Here is a 26,133-nt window from a genome sequence, read left to right on the forward strand (position 1 = left end):
TTTAAATGACATTGGTTGAAGTAAAAGTTCTAACAAAATGTTTGGTCATGATTATTAATGTGGTTATTTTGTTATATAGCAAATGAAGGCTGTGCAAATCTACTTCAGTGTTCTCTGTGGCCAGAGAGGACTGCATGACTTTCACAGCACGATATGAAATTGTCTTTCCTCTTATGCATTTGGTAACTTCCTCTTTCTCCGAGTCGATGAGGTGTGTGCTCAAATGTGAAACAGTCAAGTTGAGACTGTTGCTGACACAAGTCTGAATGACATGCCTGTTTACGGAGTTCAGAGAGCAATATTTTCTATCAAATGAAACGAATATACCATTGACTTTCGCTTAGAACAAGTACTTGAAGGCATCAGCTTCTTCACAATCATGCTAAAGCAGTTTAACATCTTAAAGCAGTTTGGAAATGGGGGGAAGTAAGTACTTTCATTTGTTGATTTCAGACTTTTGTGGTGTTGTATGTGACTGTTACAGGAATGTCACTACATGTGACCAAGTTGTGACTGTTTTTTTCAGTAGTCTTGCTTATCTTTTGTAGCTAAACAAAATGTTAATATGATAGCTGTTTTATTTCTCCTAACATGACTCATTTGTGGTGTAAGAAGGTACTAGCGTGTTTCATAGTCTGTTGTAGTGAAAGCATGAATCTGATAACAGTACAATTGTTCATTAACAGATATGTTTATACCTAGCACATTTGTTTCTGACAATTTCATCGACTGGTAACTTCATTTCAGGTCTAGTTTCAGTTGTTTAAGCGTGAGGAAATAGCTAGGGCTGACTGCAAAACCAAAATGTCACGCAAACAATGTGTACCAATATTCGATTTTTGATTTCAGTGACATTTGCACTCTCATGTGCACAGCTTAAAGTATGTTCTTTGAGAAGATATTTCACATACATTTATTATTATGTAGTCTTTAACACTTGACAGTGATTAGGCGATTGTTTTGAAAGAGGCCAAGAATAAAGGTGTCAGTTTTTAGTTGCTGAGGGTGGAGAGCACATCTGCAGGTTGCACAGAACAAGATTTTAGTTTTGCAGCCCTCCCTAATATGACGTTAACAGGATATTAATAAACTTCTGAACCCCAGGCTCAAAGCAGAGACAATACCTGGCTGATAAAAAAGTTTGTGTGACCTTTGAAGCTGAAACCGTATACCACGTATGTACAGCAAGTGCTTGTTAGGTCCTATGAAACAAACAAACTATAAAATCTATAATAGAATAAACCCTGTGATAGTATTTTGTAATTGAGATATTTGATGTAGACTAGTGTTAAAAAGTTTTTTTTAAAAGGAATTAATGCTTTTATTCAGCAAAGATGCATTAAGTTGATCAAAAGTGACAGTAAAGACTATTATAATTACAAAATTTATATTTCAAACAAAGGCTATGTATCACGTATTCCACAAAAATTTAGCAGAACAACTGTTTTCAACATTGATGATAATAAGAAGAAGAAATGTTTCTTGAGCACCAAATCAGCATATTAGAATGACTTCTGAAGGATCTGGAGGAAAGGTTGCTAAAAAACAAATCAGCTTTAACATGCAGGAATAAATTGCATTTTAAAATTATATTAAATAGAAAACAGTTATTTTAAATAATAATAATATTTCACAATATTTCTGTTTCTACCGTGTTTTTAATCAAATAAATAAGACTAATAAGACTTGGATACAGACAAATAGAACATGATTTTCTGATGCAATCGCAGTGAAACCTGGTCCCCTCCTCAGAGACACAAAAATGGCTTCTCATGTTTTTGTGTTCTTGGATGGTTTTAGAAACATTACATACATAGGAAATAACACATGTCTCTGTGATGACTTTTAAGGCTACAAATGATGATGTAGATTGTGTATCTACTCATTATACATGCTGAACAATAGATTGTGGTTAAAAGAGAGAGAGAGAGAGTAAAATGGTTTGTGCTTCGGCCTTTAGTCCACTTCCCCCTAAACCCATGGCCTGTTTTGTACAGTGGCTTTGGCTCTCTAATTTTAGTTTAGTTGCTTTGGTTAGGTATAGTGAATGGTTTGTTTTATCCGCAACTTTTGCTTGGAAATAGTGACTTCTCTAAATTCAGAATTTAAAGTGCACCTATTAATGCTATTTGAAAGATTTTCTAATTTTGTTTTTGAGGTCCTTCAATGGTGAAAGGTAAAAAAAAAAAAAAAAAACACTTTAATTTTCTCATAATATAAATTGCACATCACCACATTTTTCAAAGATTCTCAAACGACTCCACATTCAGTCTCTCTAAATCCCTCCTTTCTGAGAGAGTACTCTGCTCTGATTGGTCAGATGGCCCAGTCTGTTGTGATTGGTCTACCGCTTACAGTGCCTATCAGAAACTAAACAGCCATTACCATAACTGAACTTCAGCTCCGGAGGCTTCCTCAGCCCTCAGTGATTGTACACACTGTAACAATGTTTACAATATAAAACTCAAAATGACTTTGAATGATTTTGAACACCCGGTAGATTAGAAAATATATACATCAATAATTAATCAAGACCATTGATGGGCATCATGCAAATGTTTTACTGTGTTATGTATGCAGGTCACGAAAGTGAGACTGGAATTACTGACGACTCTTTTTTTATTGGGGGAGACAATACATTTATTTATTGTGCACTTTGATCTGTAAAACTTTGCAGACACTGTATGAAAAGTAATATCTGAAAAAGCATAATAGGGGCACTTTAATTCTAAGCCTGCACTTAATTTACAAATATTTTTTGATTACATATAAACCATATCTTTATGAGTCAAATATGTTTATACAAAAGTCAGTTTTGGTCTTTGAATGAGTTCCAAAAGTGCAGATACACAATCCAACAACACTGGGATTTTTCACTGTGTGTATCACTGTCAATCTGTGTATTAGTGGTGAGGATTTTCAATGACTCTTCGTACAGGTTACATTGTTACAAGTGACTCGTTGAATCATTTGTTCAACCGTTTCATTCATACACACTGAATTATCCAGGAACAAAACAATGGCTGCATCTGAAATTGCATAATTTCTGAGAAGGTATATGTCTTTTGAATAAGTTCTTATTATGCAAGGATTGTTAAAAAACATGTTCTATATAGTATGAAAGTTTGTGTAATGAATGTCATCATGAGTAAAGTCAAGTAAATTGTCCATGGGATGCAAACTTAAGAATCTCGAATCATCCGGGTAATTCTTGTCTGTTTTATGAATACTGGGAAGTCAGACTTCTCAGACTGGGACTCAGAAGAGAAGTCAGACTTCTCTTTTCACATTGTGTTTTTCGCCAACTATATTGTAAGGATGCAAGTATATTTATATTCAGAACTTTCTTTTATGATTCAGTCATTGAATCATTCATTCAACCAGTTAATTAAAAAAAATATTGATTCATTCAGGTACTAAACAGTCTTTATGAGTGAGTCGAGTGAATCTGTTCACTCGCATTCTACTGTGGTGTGGTTTGGAACTATTTTTGTTAAGTAAATACAATTTACTCAGTATTAACTTCTTGTTTATTGAGCTTAAATAAGCAATATTACATTTGCAATCATGCTGTTGGTCTGAATGTCAACACAGCTGTGATTACCTGCGGCCTCGTGGCGGTTGCCATCTGTATTAAGTAATGTTCAAGGTAATTGTTTCTGTTTTGTAGGTCACAAGATGCAACTGACCTTCTCTCAGAGGATTTGGTTTTGGTGAGGCATTTCTACCAATATCACACCTTAAATCTATATAAACCACAGTTGCTGAGATGCCTTCATACACACTATGTTAACAGTATTTGAATACAGGGCCCTGTAAATGAATGCTCCATCTGGTTGCTTTAAGGTGGAACAACGTGTGGAGCCAGCCAAGAAAGCTGCCCAGATCATTCATAAGAAGTTGGTAGGCTGCCTGCAGAGTCAGCTGGGACTGGACTCAGAGAGACGGATGGTAAGCTGACCCCTGATTCAATCATGTGGCTTGTCAGTGTGTTGGGACAGATTTTGAAGCAGAGTAAGCAGTTGCTGTAAATGAAAAGTGAGTAATGTTCACAGAGACAAATGAAATGGTCATATGATGAAATGCTGTGGCTGTGAAGATCATCTACATAGACCACCATCACAGTTGGATGATGGTGGGATTTCTTCCAAAAGTCTATCTTGGCCTACCATTTTGTGAAGTTAATCCCAAATGCTTCAGGGGTGATGGAGAGTCCCTGAATCAGTCTTCTGAGGTTTTCGTTATGTTTATGTGTAGATAATTATGTCTGGACAAAATGTTTTGGCTATGATTCAAACATGCGGCAGCTGCACAGAAGTGAAGGCTTTCATTTTCATATTCTTCAAGAACATTCTTCATTTCTTTCTCTTTGTAAAAAAAGATTTAGTGAGGAAAATCTGTTCCATTTCTCTGGTTTTTGCTCAGTTTCCCCCTCATATTTCCTCATTTGCATTTTGTCTTGGGCCATGAAATTACACTGTTACATTTGTCCCTTAGCTGTGATAACCATCTAAACTAATAGTTTAAAAGCAGAACTATCAAAAACATGACATTCTATACTTCCTGATTTCCTCACTCACTTTGCTCATTCATACTTTTCATTGTTTACAGAAAAAGTTACCCCTCATGATGCTGTCCGTCAGTATGGCCGAGAGCTTTAAAGATTTTGATGGTGAATCTTCTATAAGGTGAGCATGATATCTAGCATGATACTGATGTAAATGTTTTTTACAGCCAGAGTTAAGAATAAATGGCAATGTAGCACAGTTGCCTTGGAAATACACCATTTACAGTCTGTTTCTAAGCACACCTAACCTTCCTGCAGAAAAGTTCTGGAAATGTGCTGCTTCATGGAAAGTTTCCTGGCTCGGACTCTGGCTGACTTTGAGATGAAGTTGGAGAAAGAAGTTCTTGTGCCTCTGAATAAGCTCAGTGAGGTAGCTTTTTTCTTACTACTAAACCATATAAACTGAAAAGACAGTATACATGACCTATTCATGGCTGATGTTATCTATGCAGGAGGACCTCCCAGAGATCTTGAAAAACAAAAAACAGTTTGCTAAACTTACAACAGACTGGAATAATGCCCGTGTCAGGTAATTTTCTTATTTTGGTCAACATGACCAGTGTTTCTCAAACATCTATTTCAACATAAATCACAACTTCATATCTGTGCAATCATCTTTTATGAAGACATGCACTCTCACTTTTAGATCTCAGAGCAGCACAGGCCCACAGGCTAAGCAGGACGGTCTAAGAGAGGATCTAGAGGAGGCCTGGAAGAAACTGGAGTCTATCAAGGTTAAACTTGGTTAAAGTTATTTTTTTTTTCACTGGTCCCAGACTTATTATGACTTATTAGGCCAATTTAACATAGTTCAGTTATGAAACTCTAGATGGCGCAGATTGGTTCTATACATGAAATCTACATCTGCTAGCAATCACATCCTTTACTACATGACACGACTGATTGGCCTCTGCTGTTTCTGCAGCCATTGAGCTTGCTTGCTCAACATTTTAATGGCCTGGTTCAGTGTTCGCTGCGAGCTGGTTTCACTTTTAGAGATCCTCCACCTCCCCCAGCTCCACCTGTCTAGATCTGCTGTGTATCTACTGGCAGTAGCAAGTCTATACACAGTACGTAGCACTAGTCCCTCAAGACCAAATACATTTACAATGTCATATACATTAACAGGCTAAAATTATTCAGAGAGTTGTCATGATAGGACTATATTCTGCTACTTTCATACTAATCCTTAAAGGGATACTCCACTTTTTTTGGAAATAGGCTCATTTTACAACTCCCCCAGAGTTAAACAGTTGAGTTTTATCATTTTGGAATCCATTCAGCTGATCTCCGGGTCTGGGGGTCCCACTTTTAGCATAGCTTAGCATAATGAATTGAACCGGACAAGACCATTAGCATCTCTCTCAAAAAAATTAACAAAGAGTTTCGATATTTTTCCTATTTAAAACTCAACTCTTCTGTAGTTACATTGTGTACTAAGACAGACGGAAAATGAAAAGTTGCGATTTTCTAGGCTGATATGGCAAGGAACTATACTCTTATTCCTGCGTAATATTCAAGAAACTTTGCTGCAGTACCACGAGTCCAGCAGGCGTAATGATAAGTCCCCAGCTCGGTAGCCTATTATCAGGTGGCAGGCGCTGCGTCATATCATTACGCCTGCTGGAACTGCAGCAAAGTTTCTTGATTATTACGCAGGGATGAGAGTATAGTTCCTTGCCATATCAGCCTAGAAAATCGCAACTTTTCATTTTCCGTCGGTTTTAGTACACGATTTAACTACAGAAGAGTCAAGTTTTAAATAGGAAAAATATCGAAATTCTTTGTTAATTTTTTTGAGAGAGATGCTAATGGTCTTGTCTGGTTCAATTTATTATGCTAAGCTATGCTAAAAGTGGGACCCCCAGACCCGGAGATCGGCTGAATGGATTCCAACATGATAAAACTCAACTGTTTAACTCTGGGGGAGTTGTAAAATGAGCCTATTTCCAAAAAAAGTGGAGTATCCCTTTAACCTCGTTGTTGATTAGAATTGTTCTAACCTTGGCTGCTTTTACAAATGGTTACGATAACATCAAATTTGACTACAAACTGAAACTTTACAGCACGTGTCAAACTGTCCCGCAGAGTGTTGCTCTAACCAGCTCCAAAATACCTGCTTGGAAGTTTTTAGTGATCTTGAAGACCTTAGCTGTTCAAAATCTCCCCCTATACCCTCATTCACTATTCCCTACATTACTCCACTAAAATAGTCCACTTGAAGGAGTGGATGAAAACGAGTGAGCGAATTCGGACACTGAGTGCGTCGGAAGGGCTGCCCCTTTGCATAGTTTGTGTTTGCAGTTTAATAATCATTTGAAACTTAGCAAACTGGCAGCTCCAGTAGTAATGGAAAGATTTATCTTGATCTCTGCATGGAAACTAGCATGTATAAACCAATTTATTGATCAATTAAAAAGGAATGTATACCTGTATGATATTACGCTCTACCCACATTGGACCAGCGGTATGGAAAATGGATGGATAGATGGATGACTCAGCTGCCGGCGCCATCTTCTGGCGAGACGTGGGAACTCATTCGGCACAACCCTCACAGTGCTTTATGGGTATTCTCTGGCTGTTGAGTGTACATGAGCTGTACACTCATTATTGCAGTGCATTATGTTGAATGAGTTCACTCGATAACGTCCACTATTGTTTCGGACACCACTTCAAATGGCTGTCCCATCAAATAGTGCCCTATTTAAGGGTATAGGGGGTGATTTCGGACACAGCCCTTGATTAGCTGGTTCAGGTGTGTTTAATTAGTGTTGGGGAGCCAAACTCTGCAGGGCAGTGAGTGGCCATCCAGGAACTGAGTTTGACATCTCTGCTTTACAGCTTGTTCAAATCTAGCTCACATCATTTGCTGAAATTATTTCCTCTCTTTACTTTTCATACTGTCACATGGCCAAGAAAAACATGGTGAAAAATCATCTAAACAATACTTTTGGGGGTTTGCTAAGCTGACATTAAATGTGTGATATGATTTCTGTTACTTTCTCAGGCTTCAATACTTTTAAGGAATGCACAGGAAAGAAAACAATAAACCTCTACATTTTCTTTCTCTCAGGATCAGTACTCTGCAGACCTCTATCATTTTGCCACTAAAGAGGATGAGTACGCCAGCTACTTCATTCGTGTGAGTATTTATGTCCTCACCTCCACAGGCCCATTAGTAATGCTATTAATCAATATCAAAATAGAATTGTTCCTTTTAACTCGTATTACACTAGATGTCATTGAGCATTATCATTATTATCATAATAAAAAGGCCCATTGTTACAGTGATTAGATTTTTTCTGTGAGATAAAAACAGACTCACCAAATGGTTTCCTCTCTTTAAAAAAAGAAAAGAAAACTGAGTTATCGTTACCTTTTTTAAATATTATTTTTATATTCCATCTACCCATCCATTCACCGAACCGCTTATCCTCTGTAGGGTCACGGGTTATTTATTTATTTATTTATTTGAGTTCTTGGTATTGTATGAATAAAATGATTTAATTACTTTTGTGATTTATATATAAATACATATGGTAACACTTTATTTGACAGTGTCCTTGTTACACATGTTACATGTAGTTATTATAGTAATAACTATACATTATGTATGATTATATGCAACTAACCCTAAACCAAATCCTAACCCTAACCCTATAGTAAGTACATGTAGTTAATTAATATTACTCAGTACTTAAATATATAATTACACTGTAACAATGACACCTTAAAATAAAGTGTAACCATACATATCTCATTGTTTTGAGATTTTTTATTGTTCTGAGATGACTCCTTGGAATGTTTTCAATCATTTTAATTATAATAATAAGGAAATAAAATATAAGGGAAAATATACATAAAAAAGACTGTCTTTCACGGCTCTAACTGAGACCTTCTGACAGCTTCTAGAACTGCAAGCTGAATATCACAAGGCATCCCATGAATTCCTGGAGAGAAACATAACAGAGCTGAAAGAGAGTCACAGCAACACAGGTGAGCGGAGGAAAATTACGTTTAGCAGTGATTTAAACATCTAAACATTCGCATATTACATAGACAGCAGCATTATCACAACTTTGAAATGTGTAATTTTTCTGTTTGAACATAGAGACCCAAGTGAGTTCATCAGAAAAGAAGGTATTCGGAGAGCCTCTGCTGTCTCACCTTCAGACTTGTGGGAAAAAGATTGCTGTCCCTATTGAGGAGTGTGTAAGCATGCTGCTTCGTACAGGACTCAGGGAAGAGGTAAGCACACAGACCTGTAAATAAAGCCACATATGCAGCTTTGCACCTACACACAAAGAATTGCACACCCACATAATTGCATGCCCAGCATCATCAGTAGATCGTTTCGCTTTCCGACTCTCGTCTTCACTATCTCACGATCTATTTTTATGACTATCATCTAGGGGTTATTCCGACTAGCAGCTGCTGCATCTGTTATGAAAAAACTGAAAAGCTGTCTGGATTCAGGGACAGTCGACCAGAATGAGTTCAGCTCTGACCCACATGCTGTGGCAGGTAAAAGGCCACTAACTTTTTGGCGTGTGTTTTGTGTGACAGACTGTAACTTTTTTTTATTCTTTGATTCATTTTAAATGTGCAACCTGAGTTATGAGCTTAGTCTTAGCTAACAGTTCCCAGAACTTTGGCTAACCTTGAGTTATGAATAAAACCTTCCAGTAACATTAATAAAACGTTCTTTAATTATGTTATCACAAAAACATTATATGTGTATTGTTCACGGAATTCACATATATTTTGTTCTTCTGAATCATTATAGTTGGACATAGTTTAATGTTTTTTGAATGTTACAAATTTGTTAAAGATGGACGGTTCAGAAAACATTCAAATGTAGCGTTTAAAACATTTAGAAAACTGGTTGTTTTGACCCATCTGAGAACAATGTGTACTTAATGGGTACATTAGCAAAATGTTCTTAGAACATATGTTTATTAGCTTGCCTTAGATATTGCCTGATGCTTTAACTGACAATGATGGGAAAAGTGCATGGTGTTACACCATGTGGTTTCTGTATGTGGGTGAGGTGACAAACTGCAGCATATTAAAAATAGATGTTTCTAGGATCCTAGTTGTCTATTACAAGAACATTTCAGTCATCATTTATACATGTGGTTTCAAACCTGTATGATTTTCTTACATGGAACACAAAATTAAACGTTTAACAGATTGTCCGAGCTTCTCTTTTTTTTAATACAGCGATGGGGACAGACACACTATTGAGCTTGAAAATGACTATAATACACCATAAACATCTGTGTGCTATATTCAAAGTCTTCTGAAGCCATATAGCTTTGTGTATGGAACATTTTCAATTGAAAATCATTCCCCTTTGTCATAGCAAAAATCTCCTTCACGTTTCATGTCTGCACATATTCGTCAGGTTTGACATAAGTGGTCTAATCATTAACGTCAAAATCGCCTCAATACATCTTACCAAAATTATTATTATTATTTGAAGATTTAAAAGCTTGATGGTTTCAGTCCCGATTCACTTTCATTGTAGGAAAAAAAATGATAACTTCTTTTGTATCACATGGAACAAAGAAAGTCATGTGGGTTTGGAACAACTCCAAAATTTTGCTTTAGCGTAAACTACTTTCACTTTTAGCAAAAGGTTTGACTGGCACAAAATGCAAAGCATATAAAATATTATTAAAAATATTTAGTTATTTTGTTTGCGCTGTCTTTGCAGGGGCTCTTAAGTGTTACTTGAGAGAATTGCCTGAACCGCTCTTGACATTTGAACTATACAATGACTGGTTCACAGCTGCAGGGTAAGTCAGTACATGTGGCTTGTTAGTTTCTGTATCAATAATTTTAAAACACCTCAGATACCGAGTTTAAATCCATTTTCATTGTCTTTGTCATTTTTAAAATTAGAGAAAAAGAAACAGATGAAAAATTAAAGCAGCTACGGACAGTGTTGCAAAAACTTCCCACAGAAAACTACAATAACCTCAGGTACGGTAGATTTTCGATTTTCTCATATCCACCCCAAACTGTTAATGTTCATGTTCACTAACTTTCACTCTCTGGTTCTGTCTTTGACTTTATCTCTCTCTCTCTTCATCAGATACCTTGTCCAGTTTCTGTCACACTTGTCAGAGCAGCGAGCAGTGAATAAGATGACACCAAGCAACATTGCGATAGTGCTTGGGCCTAATCTACTGTGGCCTCTCTGTGAGGGGTCAGTTTAGCACACACAAACATAAGTCTGGACTTCTCAACTACGCATCTACAACTCAATCTCCTGAAATAACCTTCTGCTTTTCTCTATTTCAGAGAGACGTCATTGCTGGACATGGCATCTGCATCCTCTGTGCAAGTTGTGACTGTCATAGAGCCTCTTATACAGTATTCTCAGAACCTCTTCCCCGAAGGTACAGAAACATTACAAAAGTCATTGTTCACCTCACTTCCCCCCGGTTTCACAGACAAGGCTTAAAGGAGAACTCCGGTCAATTTTAACATTGAGCTCATTTTTTTGTAAATTTGGAGTGCTGTCAATACAGAGAACAACGACAAAAATCGGTGTTGCCTACACCGTGTTATCCTCTTTTTAAAATTTGCACCCTGTTGACTTCAATGGGGCAAGTATTAAACCTGCTTTTAGCCTCTTAACATCCTTGATGTGTCATTACAAGTGCACAGCTAATGTGAGTGATTCCTTCAGAGTGAACACGGTGAATCTGACTGCAGTAGATGTGAAAGATATGAATAAAAATGATGTTAATTCAGCCAGCGCTCATACCTGTATTTTCTTCCTGTTTTCGGTCGAAGTCCATAGTAATCGATTGTCGAGTTCACACGCGTGATCATAGGTAACTAAACCTATGCGTGTGAACTCGACAATCGATTACTATGGACTTCGACCGAAAACAGGATGTAAATACAGGTATGAGCGCTGGCTGAAATAACATAATTTTTATTAATATCTTTCACATCTACTGCAGTCAGATTCACCGTGTTCACTCTGAAGGAATCACTCACATTAGCTGTGCACTTGTAATGACACATCAAGGATGTTAAGAGGCTAAAAGCAGGTTTAATACTTGCCCCATTGAAGTCAACAGGGTGCAAATTTTAAAAAGAGGATAACACGGTGTAGGCAACACCGATTTTTGTCGTTGTTCTCTGTACTGACAGCACTCCAAATTTACAAAAAAATTAGCTCAATGTTAAAATTGACCGGAGTTCTCCTTTAAGCCTAGTCCTGACTAAAATGCATAATTGAGCTGTTTTAACCGAAAGCAAATTGCAATGACATAAATGAACTCTTTCCCTGGCATTTATTTATTTTTATTTTTTATTATATATATATTTTTTTGTATGAATATCTGAACATGCAATATCAAAAGAAAAAACAGAGCCTCTGCTTTAAAAATATATATTCTAGCTTGCATTTTTTTTTATCAACACTTGAATGTGGGTAGGTTTCATTAAAAAGCAATATTTTGAGCAAAAAGCTGAGAAAAACAAGTTTTTGTCAAAAACTACATCCGGATCGGATTCAGAACGATGATCAAAGCATAGATGGAGTTGATCGAGTCCATCCACACCTTCAAAACGTAGTCCTATATCTCGTCCTGGGTCGACATTTCATTCGGTAACATTAGGCAGATTTGACTAATATGCTGTTTAATGTTGATGATCGCGTTATGCATCTGCTTACATATGCTATTGCTTGTTTCTGCTTCTTCACATGTGTTTGTTTTGACCAGGAGATTCAGTACTGTTTCAGAAGATGTAATAGCGCCCCCTACTGTATAACAATGAATATTTTGCTGGTCATCCAACTCTGCACACGTCCAAGTGTGACGTCAGAAGCCACACCCGTGTCCAATGCGTCACCTTGTGACTCCCCATCCCTGTTCCGCCCCGGAAACCTGATTTGTTGTATGTAGGTTTCCGACTGAAAAGGGTTTTAAGTCGTAAGGGTAGGTTTTGAGTGGGTTTCAGGCATGAGGGTTTTCGGTGGGTTTCAGTATGTAGGTTCCAGATTAAAAGGGTTTTTTAGGCATTTTTCAGTCCGGTCTGTCATAAAAAGAGAAATATATGTAGTAAATGAAAAACAATTAAGTGTGAGGGTTAAGTCTTCTCGATGCTTCTTCCTGTTTCAAAGTTAACGAGAAAGAGCGATTATTTATTTATTTTCTTCCTCAAACGCTTCTTTTAGGCGTGGCTTCTGACATCACACTGTGGGCCGGGTCGAATGTCCGATGCAAACTGCAGCGAGACGTTTCTTAAAATTTCTGTCAATGGCGGGGAAAGAGTTAAAATATGTCCTTGCCATTGTTCTGTCTCAAGATTCATACCAGTCATGTTTTTTTCTAAGGCATGTTTATAAAAGCTTTTTAAGTATCCTAATTGAACTAAGGCCTTAATCTAAGCCCTGTCTGTGAAACAGGGCCTTCATGAGGTAGGCTGTTTATTCTATTTGGTATGGTTAATGCTTCCAGTTCATTTCTGTTCATCCTTTATTGTATGTAATTGGGAAGTTTTATAATGTTGCCTAAATAATTTAAAGAGTGTAATTGCAATAATAATAATAATTTGTGAAATTCCAAATGTAATTTTTTTTTCCAAATTAATCAAATGTACTTTTAGCGGCTGATTTCGAGATCCCAGAACTGCCTGAAAGCCCAATGTCCCAGAGCTCTCTTTCTGACAGCGTCTTTCCCTCTACCCCTCTCTCCTCTGGTCGACCATCCCTATCAAAAACTGACAGGTAGTGAACCTCCTTTGTAGTTTCAGTAGGTCAAGACTCTCCTAAATAAGTTAAATTAACAAAAGTCTTGTTTTATTTTGGCTGTGCTTATTTCAGCTCAGCATCATCTGAGGACTTAGGGGCGACAGTAGTTAAATCTGGTCAGGTGATCCGTGATGCTGTTGTGTGGGACAACAACGATTCTGATCCAATCGCTCAACCACCTACACAGAATCACATGCCTGCAGCACTTCCTCGTTACATTCCGGTACAGGCCCAAAGCCAATCGCAGACTAAGACGAAGTGCTTCAACCAATCGGAGCCAACTCCGGAGCTGCCCTCCCAGTCCCAGGAACCCACGCTGAAGATCTCTGCTCCTTACAAACGTATGTCTGCAATTATTAAAGCTTTTTGTGTCGTATTACTGTAGTAGAAACTACATTTTCAGTTGATTTCTACAGCAAGGAGGTCGTTCATCCAGCACAAGGCACCAAACCTCCCCAAAGGTCCTCCTGTGAGCCAGGCAGGCCCTTTATCCACAGCCCAGACGAGAATGTTCCCTGTTCCTCTGCCTAGAGGTTCTGAAATAAAAACCCCACCTTCACCAAAGCCCGAAACTGCTCCACTACCCACGTTGCCTGAAGCAGGACCACAAAAGAAACCCCAAGGCAGAAGACCCAAAGTCCCTCCTCCACAACCACCCCAAGCACTGAACAAGCAGCTCTCCTTTCCAGCTCAGTGAGTCTTGGAATAGAAAGTCGACTGGATTTAACAGTTTATTTAGCATCTTATGGTTAAGCTTTTAACCAAAGTTTGGAGTCAGTCTGTAAGATTTTTTTATGTTTTTGCAAGAAGTCTCTTATGCTCACTAAGGCTACATTATTCGATTGAAAAATGTAGTAAAAACAGTAATATTGTGAAATATTATTACAATTTAAAATAACTGTTTTAATATATTTTAAAATGTAATTTATTCGTGTGATGGCAAAGCTGAATTTTCAGCATCATTACTCTAGTGTTCAGTGTCACATGATCCTTCAGAAATCATTCTAATATGATGCTCAAGAAACATTTCTTATTATTATCAAAGTTGGAAACCGTTGTGTTGCTTAATATTTTTGTGGAAATCTTGATACATTTTTTAATATAAACCTTTTGAAACTGAAATGAAATGTCTTTACTGTCACTTGATGAATTTGATGCATCCTCACTAAATAAAATAATAAGTTTCTTTAAAAATCTTACTGACCCCAAACTTTTGAACAGTAGTGTAGAGTTATTTTTTGGCTATAGTGTCTTAGATCCAGGTTGTAGGTACTATCAAACACAAATATAACAGTCTGACTTCCTTTGGTTTCGATCTGAGGCGTACTGACACGCTTCACATTAGCTATTTATGTATAAGCTTATTCTGAAGCATGACATTTGAAACGCCATAAGTCAAATCATTATTTGCACTTACACTTATTGAAGCATTTTAAGGCTGATGTTGTTCATAGCTTCTTTTAATGAAAACTTTATTGCTGTCATTGATAGATAACATACATTGCTATTTTGTATATTTCTTGTGCAAACCCGCACAAACGTACAATTTGTACATATTATATTGTGATTAAGGGAATGAATGGAGAGGTCAGCTCCTCATAATAAACAAACTTAAATTCAAACAAAATTCATATTAATATTTAATCATAATTTCATAATACATTGATAAACATTGGTGGGCATGATATTACTGAATATTGTGTTGATCTAAAGATATTTATCATATAATAAAGGAAATGACAGTCATGGTTGCTTATTTTTTCTGTTTTTGTGCTCATGTGAGAACAAAGCGCATCACAGCTTTGTGCATCACAGTGACCTGTAGGCCTTCGTCTTGGCTTGTAAAGATAGCTGGTTTCCCAGTAAATAAGGGTTTAAAAAATGAAACTGCCACACAATGTCATCTACAAATGAAATATGAGCAATTAAAACTAAATGAATGCAAACTGCAAAGTGTTTTGCATAGTAAATACAAGTTAGCTAGCAGTTATATGTCTGTGCTTCTACATGGTATCACTGTACACTACATAAGGTTTACTTGAAATGTAAATACTGCAAACTAAAATATTGCATATTTTAATTGTATACTGTTACCATTGTTAGCCAGCTGTTTATTGTGCAATACAGAGCAAATGTGGCCGGTTTTATTTCCTCTGGAACAAAGCTTATATTTTAGGGATGAGAAGGTAGGATCAAACAAAAGTGAAAATTTTAGATGCCAATATTAGTTTTTGTCCTTGTAGATCTGCTCATATTTCAGGTTTTCATCACTTTCTTCAAAACGAGATGAATGCAGGGGTAAATAACAATCCATTAGCTTTCATTTTCCCCATTGCAAACATTTAGAAATGTTATTAAAGGAATAGTTCATCTAAAAATAAAATTCTGTCATCGCCTTCCTGTCATTACGAACTTGAATTACTTTTTGTGGAACACAAAAGGAGAGTTTTAGGTGAATATCCTTGCTGCTCTTTTCCAAATAATGATCCTGAATGAGAACTGGGGTTGTTACACTCCTAAATAAAAAATAAAAAAAGCAATTTGACTTGTGGGTTGTATTCTAAGTTTTCTGGAGTCATATCTCATTATTTCAATTTTATTCTTTGATTGTTATTAAAGCGGTACTCCACCCGAAAAATTTAATTCTGTTATTATTTACTCATCCTCATGTCATTCCAAATCTTCCAGAACCTTTTTCTGCAGAACAAAGGTCATTTGAAGAACTTAGGGTACCAAACAAAATTGAACCCAACTGACTTAAATTGGTCAAAAACAGTTGAAACATTCTTCAAAATATCTTCTTTTGAGTTCCACAGAGGACAGGAAGTCGTGCAGTTTTGGAACAACATGGAACAAACATAATGACAAATTTTTTTTGGATGAACTATCCCTTTAAAAGTGCTGTGTGATTTGGACTTTAGGCATCTCATAGTGTTAGACTTTAATCTCATCCTCCTCATCAGCATAGTTGTATGGTTCTCTCCTGTGAGAGTTGTTGGTGTTTGTATTCCTGAGTCTTCCACTCCCATAATGACGTGCCAGCACATCAGCAGCCCTCTGGAAACTCTCCGGCTCCATGCCGTGATCCTCAACAGAGAAGGAGCGCATCTGATCCCCCAGCATGGACCTTTTGGGTGACTCACCATTAACAAAGTCTGAATGTTTCCACTCTCCTCCATACAACCGTGTCCTACCGTCATCGTCTTCTCTCAGGAGTGAGTCCACCAAGGACATGGTTGCGTCCGAGTCCACCTCAGAGTTTTCATCGGTGGACGGTGTCTTTTCACTGATGGGACTGGCCATTTCACACATAGGGCTGTCAATCATAGCAAAGACTTCAGACATGAGGGAAGGGCCCAGATCCAGGGTGAAAGAGTTCATGGAGTCGGAAGGACTGACGGAGTCTGAACAGGGAAAGGACGGGATACCCGTGTCTGTGAGCGAGCCTCTATGGATTTCAGGAGGGCAAGCTGAGGGAGAGCTGCCCTGGGCTGAACGCTCAGTGCGTGACAGTCTCGGCAAGGTCACAAAGCCAGACTCCAAACCTGCAAAACAAAGAAAGAAAAACAAAATTGTTCTTGCTTATGAGTTTGACCAACAGAGGGCAGTGAGAACCTACACATTACATTTAGTGGTTCCGGACTGCAGCATAAGTAAAACAAGCAAATCATTTCTGCCATGTGGTTGGACTAGTTACCCTTAAAGAGATAGTTCAACCAAAAACGAACATTTTGTCATCAGTTACTCACCCTAATGAAAAGTGTTTTTGTGAATACAATGGAAGTCAATGGGGTCCAAATGTTAGAATTTTTGGACCCCATTGACTTGCATTGCAAGGACAAAACAAAAATCTTTAAAAAATCAAGTCTTCACATGATTGAAAACAGGGCTCTGAAACGGGATGTGCGCTCAGCACTAAAACATCTCATTCATAGCTCCTGGTCAGAACAACATTAGCGTTCAGTCCGATGGTGAGTGATTCAGTAAGCTGAATTAAACACTTATTTTGCATACTAATACTTTCCATATATGTGACCCTGGACCACAAAACCAGTCACATGGGTCAATTTTTTTAAATAGATTTTTTTTTTTTTTTTTGGAAATTTATAAATCATCTGCAAACTGAAAAAATAAGTTTCCACTGATGTATGGTTTGTTAGGATAGGACAATATTTGGCCAGGATACAACTATTTGAAAATCTGAAATCTGAGGGTGCAAAAAAATCTAAACATTGAGAAAATCGCCTTTAAAGTTGCGATTTTGCTGCATTCACTCACAAAAATATATATTTTTTATATATTTATGGTAGTAAAGTTACTAAATATCTTAATGGAACATGATCTTTACGGTGCTCTAAGGGATGTCACAAGTTTTTTAGGCCGAATTTTTTTTTGTCACATACAGCAAAAATCTCCTCACTATCCGCTAGCTGCCTCTCCCCTGAACACACTGTAAAAAAACATGGTCTCTGTAGACACCCCAGGCTCCACAAACGGCAACAAAAACAAACTGGCCCAGCCTGGACCACGAAACATAACAAACAGTGTTCCAGCCAATAACCGACAAGAATGATTTGGGGGTGGGGGGTTAGTGTGCGTGCACATGAAGGGGGGTGTGGGGAGTGGAGGCGAGAGAAGCATGAAGAGGGAAGTTAGCTAGAAATGAGATGTCCTAGACAACGACAATGACTAACATTAGAATTATACTATCTTAAATTTTGATATGGCCGACACACGACCAAAGAGACGACATTCCAATGAACAAATAAGAGGGAAAAAGGAGAAGAAACGCGCAAAGTCCCGAATTTACATCTGAAAAGGACGGAAGGGAGGGGACGGGATGAGCAGGAGGGAGGGTCGAGCTAGCCTCCGTTTTGTTTGACAATACTTCGAACGTCAACAAGAAGTGACATCACCCAACATCGCTTAGAGCACCTTTAATGTCCTTTAATGATTTTTGGCATAAAAGAAAAATCTATCATTTTGACCCATACAACCTATTGTTGGCTATTGCCACAAATATACCCGTGCAACTTGTGACTGGTTTTGTGGTCCAGGCAGGGTCACATATTGATAATTAAACTAAGGATAAACATTGTGTGTGTTTGTGTGTGAGTTTGGTGTGTGTTTACGAGCATGCAGGGGTTTTGTTTTTGAACAGGCTCTCCTGCAGAGAAGCCAGTGAGGCATGTTTGAGGTATTTGAATGGGTGAGGCAGACGCTGATCACTGAACTGTAATGTCTGGGTCTAAAAAGGAGTCTGGGATTGCCACAGGTGTTTAGATGGTTTATCAAATACTTTTCTGTTTGATCTACCTCATGTTTCCCTTAAGGACAGAAAGCTGGTAAACAAACATATTTAATTTAGACAAAACATGCATGAGACACACGACCGTTCAAATGTTTGGGGTCGGAAAGATTTCCGGTAAGAAGTCTCTTTTATATGCTCAACGAGCCTGAATGTAATTTGATTCACCCCTAAAAAACCGTACATTTGTTGAAATTATAACAATTAAAATAACTATTTTCTGTTTTAAAATGTAATTTATTCCTGTGATGGCAAAGCTGAATTTTCAGCACCATAGCTCCAGTCTACAGTGTCACATGATCCTTCATAAATCATTCTGAAATACTGATTTGGTGCTCAAGTAACATTTCCTCTTATTGTCAATGTTGAAAACAGTTGTGCAGCTTAATATTTTTGTGGATCCTGCTATGGATAATTTTTCAGGATTCTCTGATGAATAGAATATTAAAAAACAGCATTAGTGTGAAATAGAAATCTTTTGTTACATTATAAGTGTATTTACAGTCACTTTTGTTCATGTGTCCTTTCTGAATACAAATATTAATTTCTTTCCAAAAAAATAAATAAAAAATGTTTGACCATTAGTGTAGACACTGGTAAATATGGTTGTCCTACTCCTATTCTGAGTGCTTAATGTTCGGTACAGACACATTTAATTAATAATAATTCATGTTAATAATTGATTTCTACAACAGAATTTGCTCACAAAAACTGCACATTCAAACTTTATTTACATTCAACAGAACTGAACTTATTTTGTTAATGCAATGACATCCCTATCCTTTTAGACGCATTTAGATCATTTGTCTCTGAGCTGTGGTGCTACAAAAAAAATGAAAATTTTTGATATTGACTCTCTCCCCTGTACAGGTTTACCCCCATGCAACTTTAACCAATACATTTTCATGACATTTCCCATGATTATTTGTTCATGATTACTGAATAAGTCTGGAGACACATTTACAGAGAATTTTCATCTATATGTCAGGTGCCTATTTTTAAAGTGATACATTTAAATGATTTTCTCCTATAAGACTCTCAATGGACACAATGTTTAACGTCGACTTTGTGGACAAGTTACTCCCGAACAGCAATTTCTGGGAAAATTAAATAGACAATGATGTAAAAATCATGTGAACCAAGATTTTTTCATTCATTTTCATTCTAAGGCTAGATATCTCAAATTTGAAATTCCTTCATTGTGGGATCAGCCCTGCACGTTCAACCATTTCAGGAGCGGCTTCTGTATTCTGTACACACACAGGACACTCATAGTTTATGGGATTCACTTCTGAATTTGAATCTGATTCTGAGTGTGAACATTGACAGACTCACCATATAAGCATGTGGAGTTCTCAGGTGTTTTTGGTGAACTAGGGAAAAGCACTTTCACGGGACAGCCGTTGGGTGAGTCCACGTCCAGCCGGGGGAGGGAAATGGCATTCTTTATGATTGGAGAAACTGGTGGAGGTGGGGGTGAAAGGTCCTTGGATCCGCCGCGGGGCCTGTCGGGGGTCTTGCGGACATGGCGAAACGTGCGGGAGAAGAATCCCTCATTCTTCTCTGAAGTGGAGGAGGAGTCTCCATCTGCATTATTTCCTGCTCCACCATGATTGCTGAGGAACGAGGTGTCCCCGAACACGTCTCCTCCGCGGCCCACGTGCATTGTGTGGCGGAAGTCGCCCAATGGGGGACTGATCATGTCCGGGGTGAGGTCACCTTTAAAACGACGCTTTCCTGAGGAGTGGGAAACCAGGCCCTTCAGGCCAGACAACTTACCCAGGTTCATGGCTTCTCCAAGTACAAATCGTAAGTTTCCAGAGCCAGTAAAAAAACTCCACAAAAATTATTTAAAAAAAAAATGGCGAGAACAACGCAAGAAAGCAAATTATACACGTATCACTGTTCAAGCTGAATAAAAACCGCAGTTGAGTGGAAAGTTTCTTTTCACAGTTTCTCAAAAGGCAGACACATTCAGCTATGTCCCATTTTGGCCATCAGTCTTTGTTCATATCCAGAAAGATTCGGTGAAGATAAATGTGAGCTGAAAATATGCATGACTCCAATTCCTGAAAACCTCTGCTGCATATGTGGTCAAAGATTCTGGGCTTCACAGTTGTTCTGGGTTTGTGCTTCTGAAAAAAAATCAGTTCAGAAATAAATTCAGCTCTGGCTGCAGATATCTCTGTGGTTTAGGACTGAAACCATGAGCTCCTTCTTTAGTAAGGTCCAGAGAATCTGCTACTACATGCTCTGGAATATGCAAATGTTAACAATATCACAATTCAGTTCCTAAAAAAAACTGATGCCATATCTGTGGTGTGAGATATTGGCACAGAAATGCAACATTAATTATCAACTTTTGCTGTGAAAATGTATATATATTTAAAATTGTGTGTTCTGTAAATCTCAGCTAATTTGACTTGATGAGTTTTTAATGAGTCTTTTATTTAATTATTGAGTGTGGTGCCCTTTAAAGGCCTAAATTCAGCTTTGACTCCTCAGTCATTCACTTGCACTTTACAGTATTTCGGTCGTTCACTTTAAGGGTATCCTGTTACAAAAGTCTATTTACCAGAGCATTTTCCCAGTCTCAGATTGTAAAAGCAAAGAGACACTGAGTGTACATTTCTCAATGACATGAAGTTGGAAAAAAGAAGCCCAAATTTCTATTAAAAAATACTTTCTCTCATTTTTTTCATATCAAAAACTAACCTAAAAGAGTGGTATTCAGTTAATAGATAAAAAAAAAAAACATTTGGGAAACAATTTGATTCATAGTTAAGCCAATAAAAAAAGAAAGAAAATTAATTTAAAAAAAATAATTAATAAAAGAAAAAAAGAAAAGAAAAAAAGAAGAAAATGTAAAAAAAAAAAAAAAAAAAAAAAACTATTTTAAGGGCCACCCTCAATTAGTCTGAGTTTGTTAGTAGTTTATTTGATCTAATTTAGCATTAGGGTCAGCTCAGACTTTTTATTTGTGCTTGACTGTAGTTAAAGTAATGAGAATAATTTTTAAAAGTAGTCTCACGTCTCAGTACACGACAAGCTTTGCTTTGGCTGTGTTGCATATTTCATGCTAAATTGCCACTAAAGACTCACCGTATGTGATAAGCACAAGTTGTTTAGCCAAACCCTTTACCTGATTAGTGTCCGTTAAAAATCTAATCATCGGCTGTTTAGTCCTGGGAGAAACACTACAAACAATTTTCACAACTGAAAACAAACAGAAGCCACATACCTTAATCAGTTTTGTGTAATCAATGTGACCGCATACTTTCCCAATCCAAGTTCATTCAGTGACCTCTGACCTGCACCCTGCTGGAGTGTGAGACGGCAGGGAGGCTTGTTGCTTTATCCCTGCATGTATACTCTCTTCATGCTCCTCCACTCCCAACGGCTGCTGCTCCAGATCCTTTGTTTTTTAAGATACTCAAATCCAGCGGCCCACTCGCCAGGAATCCCCCAGGGGAGATAAAGGGTTTTTTAAAGACAATAAATTAAATGTAATAATCTGGGCAATAGTACGGCTTGACGGAGGCTCCTTAAGGATTGGTCATGTCCAGGATTAGCCCCTAATCCCTCTTCCCTTCCTTCACCCTGAATCCCCCTCTGCTGGCTTTAGTCCACTCAAGACGTCCCGGTTTGAAGGGGTTCTTGTAAAATCAACAAACGTCCTGTATGAGAGAGGGAAACAGGTGGATATGTAACACAGATCAGGATCAAAGCAGACCAAAAGTCTATCACCACTAGTGATTTTTTTCCCCAATTAAATAAATATTTTAATTACAAATTATATTATCAGCATAACAATTTGAGTGAAAATTGATTAAAACATTTTTAGATAAAACAGAGTTTCAGAATGTCTTAGCATTTGGTTTTCCCCCATTTGCTAGGTACTGTATTTCTAGAGAGGAGTATTTATGAAACAAAAATGTTTTTTAGTGACCTAGAAATGACCAAGTGTGTTATATATATATATATATATATATATATATATATATATATATATATATATATATATATATATATTAACATATTAATGATTTCTGCTCATGTGACACTGAGGACTGGAGTAATGATGCTGAAAATTCAGCTTTGCCATCACAGGAATAAATTACATTTTAAAATATTAAAACAGAAGTTATTTTAAATGTAATAATATTTCACAATATTACTGTTTTTAATGTATTTTGGTCAAATAAATTCAGCCTAGGTGAGACTTATGATAAAATAAAATCTTAATTACTCCAAACTTTTGTATATAAATAAAATAAAATTGTGTTTCGAAGTATTCATATTCATTATGAATTATTAGGTCAACATGAAATCACATCTGTCCATAGATGTATGGTCTAAAATGAATTTATTAATAAAACATTGTCCCCAAACATAATTTTTCCCCCCAACATCTTCTGAGAAATGGGAATGGTTAGTGGCATTTATCATGTAATGTGCTAAACATAACATAACCAACTCGTACGCTGACATTCAGCAGGGCTGCTGTTGACTCTTGACATATGGCAATAAACCAAAACACACTGTCACATAATTCTTGCAGCTGTTTCTAGTGGATGCAAACAATGGAATTATGTCTGGAAATGGCTGTGCATTGTTTCAAAGAAGGAGATGCACACGTCAACCCGTAAACCGCAGTCTAATAGATCCCGTGTGTGAATGCATTCCTGGGGGAAACATCTCTGTCTATTACAGACATCCAGTACAGTACCCACATCCCAGATTGGAAACACGTTTAGGGTTTTTCCTCCTCTTTCTTTCTGTGGGACTGTCTGCCTTCTTTCATGTGGGCATTAAAGTTGATCTGTCTGATCTTAACAGCATTTGATTTTTGCAGCCGTCCACTGCAGATTCACATGATGTCATAAAAATAAGTGATTTGAACATAAGTCACACTGACTGAACATTTGTTCTTTTGAACTGAAAAATGGTTCAAGTGTGGTTTCTTAACATCATTTTCCCTTTGCCCAAAACCAAATCTTGATCTGCTAGGCTACATTATAACTTGGCTAACTAGGTGAACAAACATTCAAGATAAGGCCTCATTTTTTCTTTTCACCCAATGACCTCCACTTTTTTCTGGTATCTCATGTTGTCTAAAGAAAAAAAGGGCCCCCTAGGCGTAAATCATGATTACAAATATACTCATTTCATCATCTGAACATTCCCTATTTTTACTCCAGTGAGTCCATGATGGAAAATACCATGATGGTGTTATGTGAAAAAAATATACAGCAACTGGCTGGGTCAGTTTTACTCACATCTTTATTCTCTTTATTATCTTATTTACACTTCTTTAACTTTAGTTTGTTAATAAATGTAAATGCTATCTACAAAATGATTTACTTATCAAAACAAATCCCAAAAGGTAGAAGCACAATGATAAAAAATAGTTATTAAACTAGTTAATGGAAATTTAAATTTTCATCTGAACATTAACTAAACAGCCTAGGATAAGGACAGATCAATGTTGCTGTACTGAAATGTTGCTGAAGCAGTTTTCACTACAGTCCATTGATCTAATCATTTGTGAACTTTGGGTTTTATTGCTTCACAGAAATGTCATAGTTTATTCACTCCTCACTGTTAAGGGAACAGTTTAATATATAAAAGTAGAGTTGCAAAAGAGTGCATGTTCTGCTGAACAGTTACCAAAACCAAATCTTGAATCAAGTTCATTATCTAAAGTATGTTATTAAGTAAACTTAATTCATCATAAAAAATTCAAATCATCATTTGACTGCCGCTCATAAGGGGCATGAACTGTAAGTATGCAGTGGCGCGCGCATACTAATTTTACAGCAGCACAGATTAGGTTTCCTCCGTCATGCACACAATCACACACCACTAGTCTGAAGAACCTTCTTATTTACCAAAATAACACTGGTTAGCTGTTAATAGTACGCACTAAACAAACGCAAATTTAGTATACTTTTGATAGAAGGTTTGATCTTAAATGTGTTGATAATTCAAAATGCTGAGGCAAAAATAAACTGTCGTTAATCTGACAATTGAGTAAGTCAAAACAACTCACCTTGTGGGTTGATGAATACAAGTTTATCATGACCCAAAAAGCAATAATGAGATTTATCTCAACAAAAGGTAAGATCCAGCCGTCCACAATGAAACTTTTCTCTTGAGTAGAGTCTTCTGTTTGAGAGGCATGCGGTCAGTGTGAAGCTCTGTGTCAGTCTCGCTCTCGCGCTCGCGCTGCTGGGCAGAATCGGGGGCGGGCATTTCGAAGACTTTTTGGACAAGTTCCATGTTCCCAATGTGTTCAATGCCACGACTGTAGATCTCTCGGGTAGTCGAAAAAACTGCTTTATTGATTAATAAATTGCTTATTGCGTTTAGACGGAGAAGGATTAATTTAAGTTTTGTTACATATCTGACGTTTTAAGATGTAGGCTATTTATTTGTGTATTTATTTGCTGAAAACGAATAGCACTTTGGGGAAGTGTCATTAAAATGATGTACACTTAAATGAGGCAAAGATTCCAGACATATTAGTCTGGGTAAAGCTTTTTTATGGAGGAGCGGTACCCCCTCATGGGTGCAGACATTTTGAAATCACATGACAAGCCCTGTCAAAATGTCTTTTGGTGTGTTCGACTTGAAGCAGCGCTGCGCAGACAGATGTCAATTAAAGTATGACATCAAAGTATTGTGAGAGCGATTCGAAAGCATACGGGCCGTCTGCTCTCTGATCGAACTTGCCATACTTTGATGTCATTCACCGTTCTGTCTGCGCAGCACCTCTTCAAGTCGAACACACCTTAAACCAGGGTCACACTGTAGCCTACGATTTTGGCCATGATTTGGCCGTCTGGCAAATTTTGCAAATCCTAAAAGATTCCTCTGATCCTAGGCTAAAATCTGAAGTCTTTAATTGTTAGTTTGACACGTTCAGAATTAGCGACAGCCGATGACTGTTGCGATCAAATTTGACCTCTGACAAAATTCTGGCAATGTCAGAAGATTTGACTCACAGTCCTGCAGTGTGACTTGTCCTACGATGACGACCGTCAAATTGTCTTAGTTTTTTAAGACAAGCCAATACCAACATTTACGTTAGAGATTTCTTTACAGCCACCATTTCAATCCAGCGTATTTCAATCCTCACTGTTACAGAACGTGTCATTGATTGATGATGTAAAACTCTTGACGAGTCTTCTTGTCTGCGTCCGTTTTTAACGTGTCGTGACTGTTGTACAGTCTGACATTAATGACAACTGAGATCTTACAGTGTGACGTAGATAACATCGGGGATCATGTTTGTACAATCTGACAAGGAACAATCGCAAAGGACTATTATAAATCGCAGTGTGCACCCAGCTTTATACTACTTTTAAAACTTTGTCATAACATTACATTATTATCGGAAAGATTTTAAAAGTCGGTCAGATCAGCAACAAGATTCCATTTTATCCTCGTGTTTTTATCAAAGCATGTATTGTGCTC

At 37.3% G+C, this 26,133-nt stretch overlaps 2 protein-coding genes across 2 annotated transcripts; one reads left to right on the forward strand and one right to left on the reverse strand.

Annotated features, from left to right (window-relative positions):
* The first annotated feature begins 200 nt into the window (after positions 1-200).
* Positions 201-15,092, forward strand: sh3bp1 (SH3-domain binding protein 1). The gene is made up of 18 exons (XM_081392896.1): positions 201-426; positions 3,671-3,713; positions 3,847-3,951; positions 4,612-4,688; positions 4,826-4,937; positions 5,020-5,096; positions 5,214-5,301; positions 7,641-7,709; positions 8,473-8,563; positions 8,679-8,815; positions 8,980-9,091; positions 10,287-10,368; positions 10,475-10,555; positions 10,668-10,781; positions 10,877-10,974; positions 13,202-13,322; positions 13,419-13,687; positions 13,763-15,092. Exons 1-18 carry the CDS (start codon positions 380-382, stop codon positions 14,041-14,043), a joined length of 2,004 nt encoding a protein of 667 aa, XP_081249022.1. The 5' UTR covers positions 201-379; the 3' UTR covers positions 14,044-15,092.
* On the reverse strand, positions 14,794-24,887 carry cdc42ep1a (CDC42 effector protein (Rho GTPase binding) 1a). Its single transcript, XM_081392897.1, has 4 exons — positions 24,707-24,887; positions 21,896-22,331; positions 19,990-20,789; positions 14,794-16,891 (listed from the first exon to the last, which is right to left on the reverse strand). Exons 3-4 carry the CDS (start codon positions 20,441-20,443, stop codon positions 16,281-16,283), a joined length of 1,065 nt encoding a protein of 354 aa, XP_081249023.1. The 5' UTR covers positions 20,444-20,789; positions 21,896-22,331; positions 24,707-24,887; the 3' UTR covers positions 14,794-16,280.
* Positions 24,888-26,133: the final 1,246 nt, after the last annotated feature.

Source organism: Scardinius erythrophthalmus, assembly GCF_964197995.2.
Source record: "Scardinius erythrophthalmus genome assembly, chromosome: 18".
Lineage (NCBI taxonomy): Eukaryota > Metazoa > Chordata > Actinopteri > Cypriniformes > Leuciscidae > Scardinius > Scardinius erythrophthalmus.

Bases quoted from the DNA above. Each gene is read 5' to 3' on its own strand.
- sh3bp1 (XM_081392896.1), top strand. From the start codon at position 380: ATGCTAAAGCAGTTTAACATCTTAAAGCAGTTTGGAAATGGGGGGAA. The intron at 4,938-5,019 runs GTAGCTTTTTTC...TTATCTATGCAG, and splicing joins CTCTGAATAAGCTCAGTGAG to GAGGACCTCCCAGAGATCTT. The intron at 13,323-13,418 runs GTAGTGAACCTC...TGCTTATTTCAG, and splicing joins TCCCTATCAAAAACTGACAG to CTCAGCATCATCTGAGGACT.
- cdc42ep1a (XM_081392897.1), bottom strand. From the start codon at position 20,443: ATGAACCTGGGTAAGTTGTCTGGCCTGAAGGGCCTGGTTTCCCACTCC. The intron at 16,892-19,989 runs GTGAGTCTGTCA...TTTGTTTTGCAG, and splicing joins GAACTCCACATGCTTATATG to GTTTGGAGTCTGGCTTTGTG.